Below are 20,435 nucleotides of genomic sequence, written 5' to 3' on the forward strand. Positions count from 1 at the left end.
GGAAGATTTAGTTTCCTAGTTTACCCACTAATTAGTTGCATATAAACCTGAGGTGCTTGTATAATTCTTAAGAGCAGTTTTTCAATATACATTTAGTTTTACTCTTGGTTTTCCACACAATTTTATTTTTTAATTTGTCCACATGATATCAGAGCTTTAGGCTCTTTTTGGGAAGCTAAATTTTCAGCCTTCATTGCTGACTTCTATTTTAGGCCTTCATTGGCGAACCTTATTAAAGCCTTCATAGCCATTTTATTTTGCCTTTTTTTAGCCTTTATTGCGACAAGTCATTTCTGGTAATATCTTAAGACTTGATTCAATTCAAAGAAAGATAACAATGTCAAGGACAACAAATTTGCTGTCACTACCACCTAATTTAAGGAAGTGTCAACTGGTAAAGCTATCGGAGTACTACAGATGTCTTGGGAACAGGGAAAGTTGGACAAAGAAGAGTTTGAGAGGCTAAGAAGGGTATAGAAACCCTTGAAAAGCCTACTAGGGTATGTTCCTTGGTCAAGATCTCAAGTTCAGGTAAAGTCTTTGATTCTCATAAATTAAATGTCTCGATTAAGCCGATTATGAGTTCTTGGGTCATTGACTCAGAAGCCATAGACCACATGGCACATTCCTTGTAGAAGTTTAGTACATATATCCTGTTTCCTAGTAATGAGAAAATTGTTGTTGCGGATGGTTCACTTACTGCAATGGAACAATTAGGAGATATTCAAATTAATCCCTCATTTGTTCTTAAAAATGTTTTTCATATACCTTGATTATCTACTAATATGATATCTATACAAAAACTTACTAGAGAGATGAACTACAAAGTGACTTTTTATCCCTCCTATTATGAATATCAAGACCAAAGTTCGGGAAAAAGGATTGGATTTGCTAAAGAAAAAGATGAACCATACTATCTTGAGAGATCAAACAATACAAGTAATATCAAGAATAATTTACCCTTGTCATTTCTTTATGAAAAACCTCCCAATAAATACAAAATCTAACTTTATCATTTTCGTCTTAGATATCTTTCTTTTGAAACTTTGAAAAACATGATCACTTCTTTGTTCAAATTATTAAATATTGAAAATTTTCATTATGATGTTTGTGAACTTGCAAAGCATGGACGTGTCTTTTCCAATTAGTAACAAAAGAAGTTTTACTTTTTTTTCCTTGATTCATAGTGACATATGGGGTCCCTCTACAATTCCTAGTATTTCTAATGCAAGGAGGTTTGTTTCTTTCATAGATACTTGTACCAGGGTCTCTTGGATATTTTTACTTAAATCCAAATCAGATGTGAATAGTATTTTTAAGCTTCTAAAACATGATCAAAAATCAAGAGATTTAGGTTTGATAATGCAAGAGAATATTTCAACCAAAGTCTATCTACCTATTTCCAAAAAGAGGGGATTATCCATGAGTCATCTTCTATTAATACTCCACAGCAGAATGTAATGACAAAAAGGAAAAACAGTCATTTACTAGCCACAACCCGAGTTTTATTTTTTCAAGCAAACATACCCAAATCCTACTTGGGGGAAGCGGTTCTCACTATCAGACATTATAAATAGGTTACCTTCAAGGTTTTTGGGGTTTAAAACTTTTATGGAATTACTCTCACAATTCTATCCTAACTTTAATACCATAAACAACCTTACACCTAGGATATTTGGTTGTACATCATTTGTTCATGTTCACAGTCATAATAGGAAGAAGTTGGATCCTAGAGCAATTAAGTGTATTTTTGTGGGGTATTCATCAACTCAAAAATGGTATAAGTGCTATCATCCTCCTACCAAAATATTTTGTCTACAAATGTCACTTTTGAAGAAAGTAAATCATTTTTTACTCAACCTTATCTTTAGGGGGAGACTTCATTCATGGAAGATAAGGATAAAGATTTCTTTTTGCTTAACTTGTCCTCCTTTTCAACATTTTCACCCATTAATTCTTCTGAGTCTAAACTTGTTATTTACTCTTCAACATTTTTACCCATTAATTCTTTTGAGCCTAAATCTATTTCTTCTGAGGTTGAATCCATTCCAAACACAAAAGATGTGACAAAGGATAATATTGTTCTTGATTCTATGAAGGAATTACAAGTGTAATCAAGAAGAAAATTTTCAGCTCTTGAACTGGTGCAAGTCTAAGAACCTAATTTTAACTTTGGAAATGAGGTAACTACAGTCTCTAACTCTATTTCTCAAAATGAACATGAATCTCCTAAAATTATAACTAATGAATATGATTTGCCGATTGCCATTAGGAAAGAAGCCAGTTCTTTTAAGTCTAAACCTCTTTCTTATGAGTCAAAGTCAAATACTAAATTCGAGTTTAAACCCATTCCAAATGAAAGAATTACAAGTGTACTCAAGAAGGAAAGTTCCAACTCCTAAATCGGTGCAAGTGCAAATACCTGATCCTAACTTTGGAAATGAGGTAACTACAATCTCTGACTCTATTTCTCAAAATGAGCATGAATCCCCTAAAACTATAACTACTGATTATGATATGCCTATTGCCATTAGGAAAGAAGCCAGAAAATGTACTAAGTATCCTGTAGAAATCTGATTCTCCTACAATAATGCAGTTTGATTTCCTAATTTATTTTGAGAATATTTCTTATTTACTTTTTTTATTTAGTCAACTATTCTGACTGTCAAGTTTTTAGGGATTCGTTTCTATTTTAGAATAGAATAATTCTCCTTCATTTTATTATTTTTTGTTTTTTGTTTCATGTAAGTTGTTTCCTAATAAAGAACTTCACTGTTCCTATTTATTTAGATGTACTCCTTCATTGTAGATAGAATAAGAAGAAATAAAGACAATTGTTCTTTAAGTGTTCTACATGGTATCAGGTCAGGATTTCTTTTTGTTGCCTTTTTCAAATATGTCACGTGATAGGTTTCTTCCATCTCCGCCTACACGTGATGGGGGCCTGTTAAAGTGGTGTTATCCCACATCTAATAAATATTCAATTTCCTGTAATCTTATATTTAGGTTAGACCACTCAACTTGCTACCAATTGGTTTTACGTTGAATGCTTAACATGGTATCAAAACATGTCGGCCTGAACCATTAGACTGTAGCCACACAACTTTTCGTTATAGCTAATAGGAGTGAAAACTCTTCTTCTGCAAAGGTATGACATAAGGAAAGTCACAAAAAGGTGATGCTCCAACAAACCCTTCAAAACAACTCTATAACCTTTGGAACTAGTTTACTAGCACAAAAAGGTAATTTCCTAAACGCCTTAAGTGTTCAACGGGGAAATACACGATCTTGGATTGTTGATTCAAGAGCACCAGATCACATGACTGGAGATGCATTCTTGTTCAACACATATAGACTTTGCTATGATAATTCAGCTATAAAAATTGCTAATGGCTCTCACTCAAATGTGGCAGGAGCAGGTTATATTGTAGTTTTGAAAGACATAACACTCGACTCTATCCTTCATGTCCTTAATTTAAGCTATAACCTACTATCTATCAATAAGCTAACGAAGGATAGATGTTAAGTCGTTAAATTTTTTCCCAACTTGTGTGAATTTCAAGAATTGGGCTCAGGGAGGATTATTGGCAGTGCTAGAATGTGTGCAGGGCTCTACCTTCTTCAAGATGATGCACTTGAGAGACCATAAAACTCTTGTATAACCTTAGCCTTTAGTCCTAGTAAGGATGACCTTATCATGTTATCGCATTATAGATTAGGACATCCAAATATTTTATACCTAAAAAGGCTATTTCCCTCATTATTCAATAACATCTCTAAAGATTTTCAGTGTGAAATTTGCCAACTTTCCAAGCCACACTGGAAATACCTACCCTAGCTTTTCCTATAAATCATCTCAGCCTTTCTCAATGATTCATAGTAACATTTGGAAACCGTCAAGAGTTAACAATATCACAAGTTCTAGGTGGTTTGTTACATTCATCGGTGATCATACTCAACTCACTTGGGTATTCCTTATGAAAGAAACATCCAAGGTTAGCCAAATCTTTCAAAACTTCAATAGCATGGTACAAACCCAATTCCAAGCCAAAATCCAAGTCCTTAAAACTAACAATGGAAGGGAATACTTCAACTCTATTCTCAGTCCTTACCTCACAAATCATGGCATCATCCATCAAAGCTCTTGCATTGACACTCCACAGCAAAATAGGGTTGTTGAACACAAAAACAAATATTTGATAAAAGTGACCAGATCCCTCTTGTTGACTTCTAATGTGCCTAAATATTTTTGGGGACAAGCTATCGTTACTGCTACTTGTTTGGTTAACTAAATGCCTTCTCGAGTTCTTGGCTTTAAAACGCCTTGTCAAACTCTACTTGCTTCCTACCCACAAATTCGCCAACAAAACCATAGCAAGCTTGATCCCAAAGCCTTAAAATGCATCTTCCTTGGTTATTCCCCAAACCAAAAGGGCTATAGGTGTTACCCATCACAAAAAAATTCTATAGCTCTATGGATGTCACCTTCTTTGAGAATCTTCTATACTACAAGCTATTCAAGAGGAGAATACTACACAGGAATATCAATTCTTAGCTATTAACGTGCCAATTTCCCAACCAACCCCTTCAAATCTAAATTCCTAACCAGCCCTTTCAAAATTAGATTCTCAACCTACCCAATAGATCAACCATACAGATTCTGAAGCCCAACCTGTTCAGACAACTCTTGACTCGTCAAACCCTAAGGTTATGCAAGAACAAACAAAAGAACTGATAGTCTACTCAAGGAAGCAAAAACCACAGGAAGAAGTGGACAATTGTACATAGCCCAACACTAAAAATCAACCTAATCCGAGTCTCCAAGAATCTGAAACTAACACAGGTAATGTCCCTATTGAATTTGAAACTGAAATTTGTGTGCTAGCTGGGGACCTTGACATTCCTATTGCATTAAGAAAAGGTGTGAGATCATACACCCGGTACCCTATCTGCAAGTACATCTCATATGACAGGTTAAATCCAAACTTTCGAACCTTTACTACTATTCTTGACAATGTGCAATTTCAAAAAATATTCAGGAAGTCCTCAATGAACCAAATTGGAAGGCAACAGTTCTTGAAAAAATCAAGACACTAGAGAAAAATGGGACATAGGAAATTTTAGATTTGCCCAAAGGGAAAAACCCAGTTGGATGTAAGTGGATCTTCACAATAAAGCACAATGTAGATGGAAGCATAAACAAGTTCAAAGCTAGACTTGTTGCAAAGGGGTTCACTCAATCCTATGGGATAGACTATGAGGAGATATTTGCTCCAGTAGCCAAACTCAATTCAATTAGAGTTCTATTGTTACTAGCAGCCAACTTGGATTAGCCTCTCCAACAACTTGATATCAAGAATGCATTCTTAAATGGTGACTTGGAGGAAGATGTCTACATGGAAATTCCCTCTGCTTTCAAAGGGCAAGACAATATGGGCAAAGTATGCAAACTCCGAAAATCTTTGTATGGACTTAAACAGTCTCCTCAAGCTTGGTTTGAACGTTTGACCAAGGCAATGAAAAGGAATGAATTCCTTCAATGTCAATCTGACCATACTATGTTTGTTAAGTTCACTAATGAAGGAAAAAGAGTTATTCTAATTGTTTATGTGGATGATATCATAATCACCAAAGACCACAAGGAAGGAATAGATGATTTAAAAAATTCCTTGCAAAGGAGTTTGAAATAACGGACTTGGGGTTCCTTAAATATTTCCTTGGGATGGAAGTGGCTCGATCTAAGAATGGAATATCATTGTGTCAATGTAAGTATGTACTTGATCTATTCAAAGAAACTGGCATGACAGATGCAAACCTGCCGATACACCCATGGACTCAACTAATAAAATTGGAAGTGAAAACAGAAGCTCTCTCACAGACAAAGGATGATACCAAAGACTAGTTGGGAAGCCTATTTACCTCTCTCACACAAGACCTAATATCGGGTTTGCAGTAGGGATGGTGAATAGATACATGAATAAGCCAACCAAAAAGCATCTCAAGGCTGTTCAACGCATCCTACAGTACTTAAAAAAGAGCTCTAGTGAAGGTCTATATTTTAAGAAGTCAATGGACAGGGCTTTCGAAGTGTACACATATGCTAATTAGGCTGGATCAGTAACAGATAGAAGGTCCACTACTAGCTATTGCACTTATGTTTGGGGCAATTTGGTCACTTGGAGAAGTAAAAAAAAAGCTATTGTAGCTAGGAGCAGTGCTAAGGCTGAGTTTAAAGCAATGTCCCATGGTATTTGTGAAGGAATTTGGCTGATGAGGTTACTTTGAGAATTAAAAGTTCAGAATGTGACATCTCTGACACTGTTTTGTGACAATAAGACTACTATAAATATTGCCAAAAACCCTGTTTATCATGATAGGACAAGCACATAGAGCTGGATCGAAATTTCATAAAAGAAAAGATAGAAAATGGGTCGGTCAAACTAGCCTATATCCTTACAAGCCCGCAAATATTCTGACTAAAGCTCTTCCTAGAAGCATTTTTGACAAATTGAAATCCAAGCTAAGAATGATTAACATTCATATCCCAACTTGAGGGGGAGTGTAAAAATCCGATTCTCCTACATTAGTGCAACTTGATTTCCTAATTTATTTTGGGAATATTTCTCATTTACTTTTCTGATTTAATCAACTATTCTAATTATCAAGATTTTAGGAATTTGTTTCTATTTTATAATAGAATAATTCTCCTTTTATTATCTTTTGTTTTCTATTTCATGTAAGTTGTTTCCTAATAAAGAACTTCATTGCTCCTATTCATTTAGATGTACTCCTTCATTGTAGACAGAATAAGAAGAAATAAAGACAATTGTTATTTAAGTTTTCTACATGGTATCAGAGCCAAGATTTCTTTTCATTACCCTTTTTCAAATCTGTCACCTGATAGGCTTCTTTCATCTCTGCCTACACGTGATGGGGACCTGTTAAAGTGGTATTATCCCACATCTAATAAATATTTAATTTCCTGTAGTCTTATATTCAGGTTGAGCCCCTTAATTTACTGCCAATTGATTTTAAGTTGGATGCTTAACACATCCACTATACCCAATCTCTAATTTTGTGTCATTTGAAAAATTCTCACCATCCCACAAAAATTTCCTTGTGAGCCTAAACATTAGTTCTATTCCAACTACATTACCCGAGGCATTATCTAGTGAGAAATGGAGGCATGCCATGAAAATAGAAATGGAGGCCTTAGAGAAAAAAAAGACATGGGAACTGGTAGAGTTGCCTACAGGAAAAAATCCAGTTGGATGTAAATGGGTTTTCACTGTAAAATACAAAGCGGAGGGTATTGTTGAAAGGTATAAGGCCAAGTTGGTGGCTAAGGACTACACTCAAACTTATGAAGTGAATTATCATGAAACTTTTGCTCTAATTGCCAAGATAAATACAGTTAGCATTTTGTTATCCTTGGCTGCAAAGTACAATTGGCAACTTCAACAATTTGATGTAAAGAATGCTTTTCCAAATGGTGATTTGGAAGAAGAAATATATATGCAGGTTCGATCAGGATTTAAAGGTCATCTAGAAGCAAAAAAAGTATGCAAGTTGAAAAAGGCTTTATATGACATTAAACAGTCTCCTAGGGCTTAGTTTAGGAGATTTGCCAAAGTGATGCTAGCAATGGGATATAAGCAGAATCAAGGAGATCACACATTGTTTATCAAGTGCTTGGATTTAGGGAGAGTCACAATTCTATTAGTGTATATTGATAAAATAATTGTAACCGGAGATGATAAAAAAGAGAAAGAACCTCTAAAACAGTGTTTGACTAGAGAATTTGAGATAAAAGAGTTAGGAAAATTGAAGTACGTCCTAAAAATTGAAGTAGCTCACTCATGGCATGGTATTTTCATCTCATAATAGAAATATGCGATGGATCTTTTGAAGGAAACTGAGAAGCTCACATGTAAACCTGCAAATACCCTTAAAGATCCTAATCATAAACTTGGAGAAGCTAATGAAGATGCTGCTATAGATAGAGAGATGTACCAGAGATTAGTTGGAAGATTCATTTATCTCTCACATACTAGACCTGATATAACATATGCTATGAGTGTTATAAGTCAATTTACGCATAGTCCTAAAAAAGTACACCTATAGGCTATCTACCGTGTATTACTATTTGAAGGTCAATACTAGGAAAGGTATCTTGTTCAAAAAAAATTTTGGGGCTGGTTCTAGAGACATATACAGATGCAGATTATATAGGTTCGGTAACTAATAAAAGATCAACCTCAGGCTACTACACTTTCATAAATGGTAATCTTGTGACTTGGAGTAAAAATCAAAATGTGGTAGCAAGATCAAGTGCTAAAGTAGAGTTCAAAGCAATGGCTAAAGGAATTTGTGAACTATTATGGTTAAAGATTATCCTAGAAGACTCGAAGATCAAGTAAAATGAACCAATGAGACTCTACTGTGATAACAAGTCTGCAATAAGCATTGCACACAATCATTGAAGCAAACCGTCACTTCATAAAGGAGAAACTAGATAATGGGTTGATTTGTACACCATATGTATCAACCAAGGGTCAACTTGCATATGTGTCGACTAAAGGTCTCAGTAGTGCAACATTCAAGAAATTATTTCCGAGCTGGGAATGGAAAACACCTATTCACCAGCTTGAGGGAAAGTGTGGGAAAACACTTATTTACAGCTAGTTGTAATCTATATATTTATATTTGTATCCCTAGAATTAAGTGTTTGTATCGCTAGAATTAAGGACAAAAAATTAGGTTAGATAATCCCTTAATTATAGGATCAATTTTAGGAAGATTTAGTTTCCTCGTTTACCCACTAGTTAGTTCTATATAAACCTAAGGTGCTTGTACAATTCTTAAAAGCAGTTTTTCAATATACATTCAGTTTTACTCTTAGTTTTCCACATAATTTTATTTTTTAGTTTGTCTACAAAGCAAAATGCGCCCTTCCCCCAAAGTATAGGCTGCTTAGGCTATATAAATTATCTGATCAGCTAACCTTTATCTATTTACCAAATTCAAGTACATAAAAACATATAAAGAAAGAAATTAGTTTGGTTTGCTCACCATGCTGTTAAAATAGAAACCAACAGTTGTAAAGTAGAATGACAGCATTCTAAAGAAGTCAAATCGACATCCAAGGCGATACACATCACGGCTAAGTGTTTGCTCTCCATTTCCATTTGCAACTTTTGCCTCAAAAGATGATATCTGGTTCATGCCGACATCACGTCCCTTTCCAACTTGGATATAATCATGATGTGTTATATATCCCCCTCGAAGAGTTGAATTGAACCCTGAAAAAACTTGTGGAATTAACCAAAATATTAAACTCATGGAGATAGTTAGATTAGTTACTAGAGAGTACCTGCAAATATGTCCTCACTCAAATTAATAGTTTTTGAAGCTTTGCTAATGCCACCCCTTGTTATGTGGAAGATTCTGTCAAATATGTCAGGATGACCATAATGGAACCGCACCCTGCAAAGATAAGATCATCAAAGAAACTAAGATGGTTATGATAGAAATAGATACAATCATACCAGAGATAAATAACAAAGTTATAATTCCCTAACTTCATATGTTATCAATTTGTCAAGCAAAGATAGAAAACAGATCTAGAAAAAGAACTAGTGCTGAATATAAGCAATAAAAATTCTTCTCAGTTGGTTACTTGAAAAGGTTTGTTTCAGATATATTTTTAAGTACAGTAAACTAGAATATGTGAGTAAACTTGAAAATTCAAGATAAATTTAATTTTTGACATCAAGCTATTGAAAACTACCAAAATGAGCTGGAGCAACAGGAGCTTGACTTGGCCCCATTCTTTTGCAATCGTAATTGGTGCATGGAAAGATTTGTTAGATTTTATTTTATGTGACTTATAGAGTGTTTTGAGAAACAATTTGAAATGCTACGGAACCAACCATATGAGTTAATGAACTTAAGGATTGGTTAACAAAATGTGAGCTATTTATTTATCACTATTATTGCATGGGTTACTAAATAACACAAGCAACCATTTGAGCTCCTGTTCAACATGAATGTTAGCAACAACCAATAAACAGTATTTCCCAAGTAACCAATTTTGCCAAGATGAAAATTTAGGGTACCTCAAAGGACTTGCTAAAAAGCGTTGGCCGATGGTTACAAAGCTAGTTTCTTGATTGGACATAAACCAAGCAAGTGATGAAACACTGCAAAAGAAAATTAAAAAGTATAAAAATATATTAGTATTTAGCCATTGTTCTGCAATAACTGCATTTTTACTTGCTTTTGCACACCCACTAAACAAATCAAAACCAAAATCTATAATGACAACTGGTCAGACTAACCTTCCTGTAAATATATGCTCTCTTAGACCTAATATTGTAGGTCTCTGTTGCCAGCGACAGGAGTGTTCAAACTCTTCCAAAACATTTCTCATTTTAAAAGCCTCTTCAAAATAGTTATCCTAAAAAAGACAAAGTATTAAGAGCTGTTCTAGAACCTTGATGACCTATCTTGAGAAGGAGAAAAAAACAGCTACCTGATTCATATCTATTGTCTGCAAGGCTTCTCCACGAGTAAAGATTAGGGCATGATTTTGGTTTTCAGGTTTTCCTTCACCAATTTTTGTTGGAGGACCTGGAAGTTTGATGCGGTATATTTCCTAGAAGTACAAGGAATATTCCATGAGGATGTTGTAAACAATTACATATGTTAGAAAATTGACATAATCTTGTAGGCCAAAACATCATTAGGAATTTGACAATTGTGACTTTGATCAAATATGTGCGCCCAGACACATACCTAATTTAACAGAGAGAAAAGAGCAATTTTCTTTCACTGTCAAGTTTGTAATGTTCTAAAGCAGGTGAATGTCATTGTAAAAATTCATAGCATCATTTATTGGACTGTTATCAAATTATTAGTCAGTTATTTTGTTCAACTGTTAAGGAATATTTTTACTTTATTTTGGCTACCATCAATAGTGATTTTTGTAGGTGTATTTTTTCAACTTTCATGTGAGAAGTTTGATACCTAAAAAATGGTAGTAAATTGTTTGACTTTAGGGATTCTGATTGGAACCAAGGAGAATGTTGTGTCCAAAATCAATCAAAATTTCCCTAATCTCTAATACCTATAAAATTTCTTTAAGAACTAGGCTGCAATTGAGTTTCTTTCCTATCAAGAACCAATTAGAGAAAGCATGAAAAAGCTAGTGGACAAGGGAAAAAATCAAAATAAATTATAAATTAAACATTAATCTTGTATATACGTATTAGGACAACAGGTTAAAGAATACATTCCCTCACCCAGTTAGGGACTAGCTTCAGCCTTCACTCAACCCCAAGCATGCCCCATTGGTTTCAAACAAACCACACATTGGGCAGGAATGACTTAGATAGCCCATAAGGTTGAGAGAATTGCATCCTATTAATCAATCAAAATTACATACACAAAATTAACAAATTCCAAAAAATTTAAGAAAAATCATCATAAAACTAGCACTTACCCTTTCATAGCCATCAAATTTATCACCTCCCTTGACAAGAACAGAGTAATAAGTTGTTTGGGATTCTCCATTAACAGTCTCCTCCCTTTCATCAATATAAGCAATACGTAGAGATGGGTGCCTATGCAATATTAAAGTAAGCAGTGATTCCACAAATATTTTTAATTTACATGGGAGAGTTTTGGTCTTATAACAGGGCATCGATAGATAACATACATTAACATGAGATTCAGAATATTCTTTTGATGACTTTGGTCTCGAGAATCATCAGAATTTTTCAGAGCTCCATAGATCTGACAAGATACAACATAGGTGAATTTTAAATCAGGCAGAGCTTGCACTCGAATAGAATCCTCCTCGCTTGAAGCTGCAAAGTCAAGATATAGTTAATGGTAGAATGGCATGATGTTTGGTGGTAACAATCCTGCAAAAATATATTGAAATGTAAAAAAGAAGAAAACAGTTCATATTGATAACAGAAAATGTGTCTAGAAAGCCACAAACCGTTATGATTAGGAAATTCCAAGGAGCATTGAAGTTCTAGGGCCTTCCTGTAGTTCATCATCCCTCGCACTGACAGAAACATATAGGATGATGTGGCCATGTCAAATATCTAGAAATAATCATCCAGAAATAAAATTAGTTTATGATGGATTGTAAAGTTGACCATCATTACCCAGACCTGATCTAAAAAGTGTCTGTCCTCTGTAAGTTGCCCATTTACAGGTATCCTCCTTGCTCTCTCTGTAATTCATTCGCTCCTGGAAGTTGGTCCATTCATCTAATTTGTAGACAGTACTAGCTTATAAGTTCATGTTATTTTAGATGATAATAAAAATAATACAATGGTAAATCCATAACTCACATGGATATATCTTCTGAAGGTAGAACAAAGTTGATATCCCATCCTCATTTTCTTTATTAAGTTCATCATAGGAATAAAGAATAGGTTCTTTGTAATATGGAGTCAAAACACTGAAACAATAAATTGAGAAATAAACAAAAGAGTGTAAAGTAATTACAGTAAAACATATCTTCTTTGACTTCCAAAAGTTCCTTAAAACAATTTGTAGTTTCAAGATAATAATTCCTGTGGAATGACCCAGCAGACATTAATCAATCATGAAAAATTATTAAAAAAAAAAAAAAGAGAAGCAAAATATTAACTATTCCTAGATTGACACAAGCCATCAGTCCTTGGCTTTTACATTGACTAACATCAACTGGTCACAGAAAATTCCAAAGCTGTCATTTAGTGTACTACCATCACCAAATCATCAATGGTCACTGACCTGAAGGAGCGCATATCACTGATTTTTGGTGCACTTGGCATATTCATAAATAATGAATTTGCAAAAAAAGTGATACGGCGTCGAGCCTCTGAATTTTGAGGCACGTCAACAGCAGATTCTTTGAAAGTCAGAAGAAAATGAAGCCTAGAGACCTATAGAAAATTGTAGAATAGGATAAGAAGCAAATCTCAATTTGCAATATTTAAAACTTAAAAGGATATTTAAAACAGAGTTCAAGACCTTGTCCTTCCAAGATTTGTTCCGTCTATCCTGAATATTAATCTTTTCAAAACTCTGTCCATCTTTGCAATTCTGAAAACCATATGCTCCTTGAAGGGTTCTACAAAGAGAAGAGGAAATTCATAGCCCATGTTAGTGATGAAGACTCATTCAGTGGTATAAATTCAGCAATTACCAGGTTCAAAAACTAGTAGTTTCTAGTTTGGCAAAGACTGATATGGGTCCATAACACATCTAGAAGTGAAGTCCATGATGGTCTATTTTACAGGGATTTCATCAAAAGTGCAGATCGACATTTTAGGCTTCACTAGGCAAGTTGTGGTTGGTAATCCCAATCACAAGACAACATGGAAACTGAGGATAAATTTGAACTTGTTGCAGTTGATACTAATGCTTTTCTCGTTGGAATAAAAGATCAGATTTTCTTATATCCTTATAACTTTCTGTTAACAGTGTACCAGAGTATCTAATATGATTTTTTTTTTCTTTCATTTTAGTAAAGGTAATTAAAGTATCTGACCAGAAGGGGAGAAGAATTCCTATCAATATAAAGGTTGTGCTTTTGAAGCTTACTTCTGGCCATTAATCATAACATCATGTGTAACAGTATCCATGATGCCCTGCAGAGCTTTGGTCATCCGGGCCTTGTATATTTCATCATCCCAGTAATCAGTCATCTGTGACATATGAACTCCAGTAACAGAGTAATTATAAGTATGTCACTACGAAAAAAAAAGCAGATGAAAAACAGAAAAGAAGAGAACACGGATTAAACTCAATTGATACCAAGATGTTTAGCCACTTCTCCAACTTTACACTGAGCAAAGGCATACCACTCATTTTGAATTCTTTCAAAAACTTCTTCTCTCGTCTACTATTGCCTACTTCATCATAAATCTTCATTACAATCCTATTCCCAGATGAGAAAAAGGGGGAAAAATTAGAAAATGATTAATTGAGACAAAAAAAAAAAGAGTAATTTCTTATATACTACGTAAAATTGCAAGAGGACATCTAGGATTATATTTGTATGTTCAATTCAATAAATATGAATCCTTCAACCTTACTTTTTATCAGCCTCATCTTCCAAAAGGCCATCTATAAGACATCTGACCGTCTCATAACATTCAATCACCACTGAATGCATATAAAAATCACCCTTAATCAGTTTAATGAACTCAGCATCCTCCTTCCCCTTAAAATCTTTCGCTATGTTCAATGCTGCAGGAATCTGTAAGATGTTGCAAGGGAAATAATCTATAAGAAAAACAACTTGCATCACATGTAAATGTAAAACTTGAGAAACTACTGAATAGTGTTTACCTTACTAGCTAGCAAGAAAAGTGGCCACCTAACCACAGAGCCATCACTTGAAAAATATGGGACAAGCAACAATTCTTCATCCCTGGTAAATAATCAGGCAAAGGAAAATACAAGAGTTATATGTATCTTTATATTTTGCATGGAGTGAAGTTTACAGCAAGAAGTCCTTACTTATTGCTAATTAGATCCTCAACACGCATGGAACGAATGAATTCATTCCACATTTGACAAAAATTTGCCATGTTCTTTTGTTCTATTGACTTATCCTGCCATTGAGGAGTGTTTTAGTTTAGACAAAAGAAAAGGAAAATAAAGAAGAAGGAAGGAAAAGGCCCAAAATCATCTAAATATATAGTGATGATAAGATACCATGTGGACTAATGGCATTTATATTTAAATGAAATGCTTTGATATCTGGAATGATGCACAAAAATCTCAAACAATTAAGAGCAATTGTAGGCATTGGTAGAATATATGCAATTGGCACTACCGAGAGCTTTGTCTTTGAATCATGGTGTGCTGATGGAAAAAAACATTGACCAAAAGCTGGAGGTACTTTATGAAATCTGGATCGCAGCATCCCAAGTGTATGTATCTAAGAAATAATCCGATGAAAGCAAAAAGTTAAGAAGGTAATCTCCCTAATGTAAGTCCACAAATTAGAGCACAAGATGCAATGAAAGAAAACTTCAGTGCTTTCACAAAATCATACATACATACATGCACGTGAGTGTATTTATGTATGTATACTCAATCACACACATTCATACACATTTTTTAATTTTCATATTTCTGATAGCATGAGCACAGAATTATAGCATACCTCACCCACATGTCTGAAGGCTCCAAGAACCCCACTAAAAAGGGTAGAAAATATGGCATACCATATTTGAGTATCCATAAAATAAACCTATGCAAGAGTAAACCCTCAGATAATGAAACAACCTACTTAGGTAACAAGAATAATGACTTATATTAAATTTTCCATTACAAGGTTCTTGTATGATTACTTACCAAGATAATTGGAGCCCATATTGCTATAAGAGCTCCAACGTTATGAGCAACTATAGAAGTTTTAGAATTTGAATTAGTAGATGCTATAGAAAGATAGAGATAGTAAAACAATCACAAGGGAAAAGAAATATAAAAGGAGATATATTACCATTCGGAACAAACTTGTGCAATAGATAGTCTTCAACATGCATATCCAAAATGTCCTTCGTTGGTTGCACAAGTGGCAAAATCTTAAAATGAAAGTAATAGAGCTTAGAAGCAACCTTCATTTGATTTTTACACATTGTCAAAGAAAGTGATTATTATAAAGAGACAAATGTAGAAAGATCAATAGCTCGCTAAATAGAAATCAACAGATGTTTGCACAGATATATTATATCCATAGACTAGCTAACTAGTTACAAGGGTGAAATCACAAATTTCATGATTGAGGGGAATATATGTGGGAGAGAGTTCCATTGAAAATAAAAGAATAAAAACCACAGTTAACAAATTCTCTAAATAATATGTTTTGTCAGTAAAATATATATTATATACTTTTCATGACATGATGTTTTAACAAGAAATGTAAAAAATCAATAGCGAAAATCAATAATAAAAGTCTGTCACCAATTATAAGACATAAAATGTTACTACAAAATTTTCCTAAGGATGGATTTTTTGAAGGGCCAAAGTAAGATTTAATTGTTCAAAAAATTTAAATTGAAAACAAGGCCTTTCAAAAGGGGGGGGGAGAGGGGCCAGGGTAAAAGGCCTCTGCCTGCTCTCTTTGGCTCACCCTCTGCCTAGTTGTGAATTGTGATCCTGCAGGTACTAAAGAAACCAACTCCAAAAATTATGAATAAAACCTCACTAGGAACAGCAAGAGGATTAAGCGTGCGTGTTGCAGAACAATGCAAGTGATGGCCAAACCACTTGCATTCTTCTTCAACATGCTTAAATGATTTTCCCATTCCCCTTCCCCTTCCCTCTGAGATTTTATTCAGTATTTTCTATTACCTGTGGTTCTATCCATCATTGTGTGTATATCTTTTGGAGTATGTTTCTGTCTGACTATATCAGAAAAAAAAAATGACAACGCCAAATTATTTTAATTATATATATTATACACCCAGGACAAGACTTCATCAAAATATTAATTATATTTTTCACATACAAGGCTACATGACATTATGTTTTCCCAAGTCATAAGTCTGTATCATACAACCATAGGAAATTCTTAAAAGAATAAGCTCCATTGCTTTATTCTATTAATAATTTCATTTCCTAAACTGAAGAATAAAAAACAAATAATTTAACTTATAAAATAAGTAAAAAGGAAATTAAAAAATGTCAAGAAATTAAACTTGTTGATATACATTTCTTTAGCTAAGTTGCATGTGTATCATACATATTAGATTATTGGATGCATTAGAGAGGAAAAAAAAACCACACGAAAAGTATTCCTTTATAGAAAACACTTTATTTGACGTCAGCTAAACCTAAAGCTTCATGTGTTTTCAATAACCCCAACTAATAAGGATCGTCTTTTTTCATGTCCATCCTCCATGGCCACTTTTAACTAGTTAAGTTTCATTCTCGGATAAACCACCTTAAACATCATATACCACAATGCAAAAGTGTGAAACAGATAATTACATGTACTTATGAATACTCATTAATGCAATTGAAATCAATATTCGATTACTTTCATAAATTTAACATTCAAGAATTTGGAATTTCAGGTACTTATTCATAAAAATAAAGGAGAAATCACCTCAACAAAATAGCTGAATGTTAGCTTGATAAGTAGCAGCATAATCCAAAACATTGTGTACCTGAGTGTATTAAATAATTCCATTAATGGAACAAGTTCAAATCCAATGTATGTGGACGAATCTGAAACATGGCTGAAAAAAAATCCAAAACAATTTTTCTCTTACTTTAGGAGTGAAAAGAAGTCCTCATGCATGCCTCTTCCGACATAAAGTTTTGGCTGGAGCAAAATAAAAATTATATACAGAAAAGTCAAACAAATTTAAGTAATAAAACAACAAGGGAAGATGAAGGGGAATAAAAACAAAACTGCACACAAAACAAAATAAATAAATCAGTCAAAAGTAATAATGCTTGATACGCTTGCCTGATTCCACCACATAACAAGAGTAATTATCCGCCAATTTGAGAGTTCCATTTTTTTCCGCAAAAGTGGAAGCGCAAATAGTATAGTAGCCAATAAATCAGGTATCAAATAAAGTACAACAATATAATTATATAATGACTGGTTTTGTATATTCCCAGTCCAGTGTTTAAAGAACTTGATGACTCCTGTTGGATTCTTCACAGAAATAGAATAACCTATTGGCAAAACCACAACCCATACAGCTCCCATGAACAATTTCATAAGGTACCGCAGTATTTGGGTAAATTCAAAGCTCCTCCAAGCATTGAAAGTAAGAGCTATATCCAGAATAGCTGCAGACGAAATAAATGCAAAGATGAAAATCATCAAACACTCTATCAAAAGCCTGTCGCTAAGATGGAGTATAACTGATTGCAGAACTTGTAATTAGCATATTAATATATAAATTTATGAATATCATTATACTGAAAAAAGTTTAACAGGAATTATTATCATGAATATGATTGTCTTTCAATTTATCAACATTTATATGAGACAGCTTCCATATTACACGTCATAGGAAAAATTTTGTTACCTTCCAAAAGATTGAGAACAGCGGAAGTAATGAAAATGCTTAACACTCGTCTTAAGAAATCTTCATCGAAAACAGTGTAAATAGATCCAGAACGTGTCCATGCAACAATTACCATAGCCTGATATATAAAAAGAAAAAAAAAACAAAAGAAAATATACATACTCAAACCGATTGTATAAAAGAGAAAAAAAAAATCAAGGCAAAGGGTGAAAAGAGAAGTCACCTGCAAAGCCATTATGAAGAATATCCACATTCGGTGAAAACTTCTATATAGGTGCCAAAACGTGCGGGCTTCAACAAAGTTAGTTTTATGCTTCCTCTTTCCAATAGTGCATGGATTAACAATCTGAAAGGGATATATGCACTTGAACTCAAATCTTAGGAAAAAAAATAAAAGAAGTTGAAAAATACTAATAGAGGTCAATTTGATAACGAAAAGGATAAGGCTGGTGCGTTTAGAAGATGCCGAAATCTATATTTCTCAACTGCCAAATCAACATAGTTCAAAAGACTCAAAATCCCAATCAACCGATTTTTAGTTCATAGTGTACACACAAAAGAAAAGAATTATGAAAAATGTGAAATTCAAGAAAGGCAATTCAGTGGAAAAAAGAATGGACTTAAACTACATAAGGGACAACTAAGGTTAAAACTCAAAAGTTACAGAAATTTCAAAGAATTACAAATATATTCATGATAAACTGCTCAAAACCAACTAATAGAGGGACTAAAACTTTGTTACAAACATGACCAAGTCACTAACTAACAATCCTTCCAAACTTTCATGCTTGCACAAAGAAGATTGTTCTATATTATCTCTCCTCCAAAAGATAACAGTATGAACTACAATTTGTGAACCTAATTTTATTAAACAATCATCGTCAAATTAATTAGATGAGAATCAAATTTATGGCTAACATAGATTAAGTCCAGAACTAACAGGGAAAAGAAGCTACCTCATTTGGAAGTGGTATCTCTTCAAGCTGCAGAAAGGAATATTTTTCACAGTCTCTTCTCCACGTTAGCTTAAAGCAATTATCAGACCTAGAAAAAACAATTTTCTAGATTTCAATTTTCTGACTGGTGTAGACAAAACATTATTCAACATTGAAGAAACTTACCAAAAGAACTCATTTAGATCATCATAATTGCTCCATCTAGAATGGCTTGCCATACCTTCCTTGTTTTTTCTTGCTTCCTTTCCCACCAAAGCATATTGAATTTTAGTTATGAAAATTTAAACAAATAGGATGAAAAAATTTTCCAAATAGAATAAAACATAAATTACCTTAAACAGAACGTTGTAAATAGGTGTTATGACAGTTCTTAAAAAGTATTCCTGGTCAGGCGCTGCTGATTGGTTTGTGTCACTAACAGGATGCACTTTGCTAGACAAAGTTTCAAAAACATCACTTGCCATCTTCAAAAATTAGGAAAAATAAAAATGTCACTTTTAGAAAGACTAGATGCCAGAAAACACTGACAAGCAATGATGTGAGGGGGAAAGGTTTAACTTGGGAAATTGACCACATTATCAATTATGAGTGCTATCCATCTGAAATTCTAGGATATAGAATTTACAGGGCATAAAATAGATAATTTCGAATACACCAGACTTCTGCTATCAAGTACTAGATTCTATTGTTGATTCAAACATAATAAATGTAGAATTAATATAAAGGTGGTATTGAGACAAACAAAGTCAAATAGTAATGAGCTCAAGCTCAGCTACATAAATATTGAAGATCCAATATGAGCTTAATATTGACTCAAGCAAACTGAATTTAAAAAGAATTTGTTACCACTAAAGCTCGGCTCAGCTTGACTCATATGGTACACGAGCTCAAGCCCAAACTTGAGCTAAAGATAAAAAAAAAATGCTAAACAATACATTCTTTCTTATACATTTCTGCATTTTAACATAAATTCCTACACCAGTATACTTTTACAAAAACAATTCTCCTTTTAGAGATGCATAACTTTCAATCATTATAGTTTACTATTTTCCCCTTGAAAATGTCTTAAAACTACTTCTTGACAGAGAATCTTTTAGGTTTATTTTTGTGGAAATCCAATCTTCATCATTGCTTGTTTAGTTGACTTATTTTTAAAATAAGGAGTGATTTGGGTAATTACACCAAAACCATTAGTTATTTTCCTATTTTGTGTAGAGAGTAAATCTCTCCTTGGTTAGCTGTTGTTTCTTTTTTTATGCACAGATATCCCAGGTTTTAAGGCAGGAAATATTCAGTCTTTAGCCTATATATTTTTCATGCAATTTTAGTATTGTAATAAAGTAAATATGGAGGAATAAAAAGAGTTTTTATTGCAGAAATTTCTTCATGGTATCAGAGCAAGATCTAGACC

At 33.7% G+C, this 20,435-nt stretch overlaps 1 protein-coding gene across 2 annotated transcripts in view; it reads right to left on the minus strand.

The window, feature by feature from the left end:
• The window catches only part of LOC111293110 (callose synthase 7-like), a 37,197-nt gene that overhangs the window by 2,733 nt on the left and 14,029 nt on the right, over positions 1–20,435 (minus strand). For both annotated transcript variants that reach the window (XM_089766914.1, XM_022885849.2), the window contains 29 exons: positions 19,357–19,488; positions 19,190–19,266; positions 19,025–19,112; positions 18,292–18,414; positions 18,069–18,186; positions 17,495–17,826; positions 17,295–17,347; positions 17,129–17,189; positions 15,521–15,602; positions 15,373–15,422; positions 15,182–15,268; positions 14,849–14,953; positions 14,530–14,624; positions 14,359–14,440; positions 14,103–14,266; positions 13,822–13,945; positions 13,609–13,712; positions 13,036–13,135; positions 12,796–12,947; positions 12,369–12,478; positions 12,186–12,284; positions 12,008–12,076; positions 11,720–11,870; positions 11,504–11,624; positions 10,535–10,657; positions 10,341–10,459; positions 10,119–10,202; positions 9,374–9,486; positions 9,073–9,302 (listed from right to left, as the gene is read on the minus strand). In XM_089766914.1, coding sequence (XP_089623040.1) covers positions 9,073–9,302; positions 9,374–9,486; positions 10,119–10,202; positions 10,341–10,459; positions 10,535–10,657; positions 11,504–11,624; positions 11,720–11,870; positions 12,008–12,076; positions 12,186–12,284; positions 12,369–12,478; positions 12,796–12,947; positions 13,036–13,135; positions 13,609–13,712; positions 13,822–13,945; positions 14,103–14,266; positions 14,359–14,440; positions 14,530–14,624; positions 14,849–14,953; positions 15,182–15,268; positions 15,373–15,422; positions 15,521–15,602; positions 17,129–17,189; positions 17,295–17,347; positions 17,495–17,826; positions 18,069–18,186; positions 18,292–18,414; positions 19,025–19,112; positions 19,190–19,266; positions 19,357–19,488 — 3,348 coding nt within the window. The remainder of the gene's footprint in view (positions 1–9,072; positions 9,303–9,373; positions 9,487–10,118; positions 10,203–10,340; positions 10,460–10,534; positions 10,658–11,503; positions 11,625–11,719; positions 11,871–12,007; positions 12,077–12,185; positions 12,285–12,368; positions 12,479–12,795; positions 12,948–13,035; positions 13,136–13,608; positions 13,713–13,821; positions 13,946–14,102; positions 14,267–14,358; positions 14,441–14,529; positions 14,625–14,848; positions 14,954–15,181; positions 15,269–15,372; positions 15,423–15,520; positions 15,603–17,128; positions 17,190–17,294; positions 17,348–17,494; positions 17,827–18,068; positions 18,187–18,291; positions 18,415–19,024; positions 19,113–19,189; positions 19,267–19,356; positions 19,489–20,435) is intronic.

The sequence above is a fragment of the Durio zibethinus genome, chromosome 10, assembly GCF_047325235.1.
Source record: "Durio zibethinus cultivar Kanyao isolate XHJ-2024 chromosome 10, ASM4732523v1, whole genome shotgun sequence".
NCBI classification, from domain to species: Eukaryota; Viridiplantae; Streptophyta; class Magnoliopsida; order Malvales; family Malvaceae; genus Durio; species Durio zibethinus.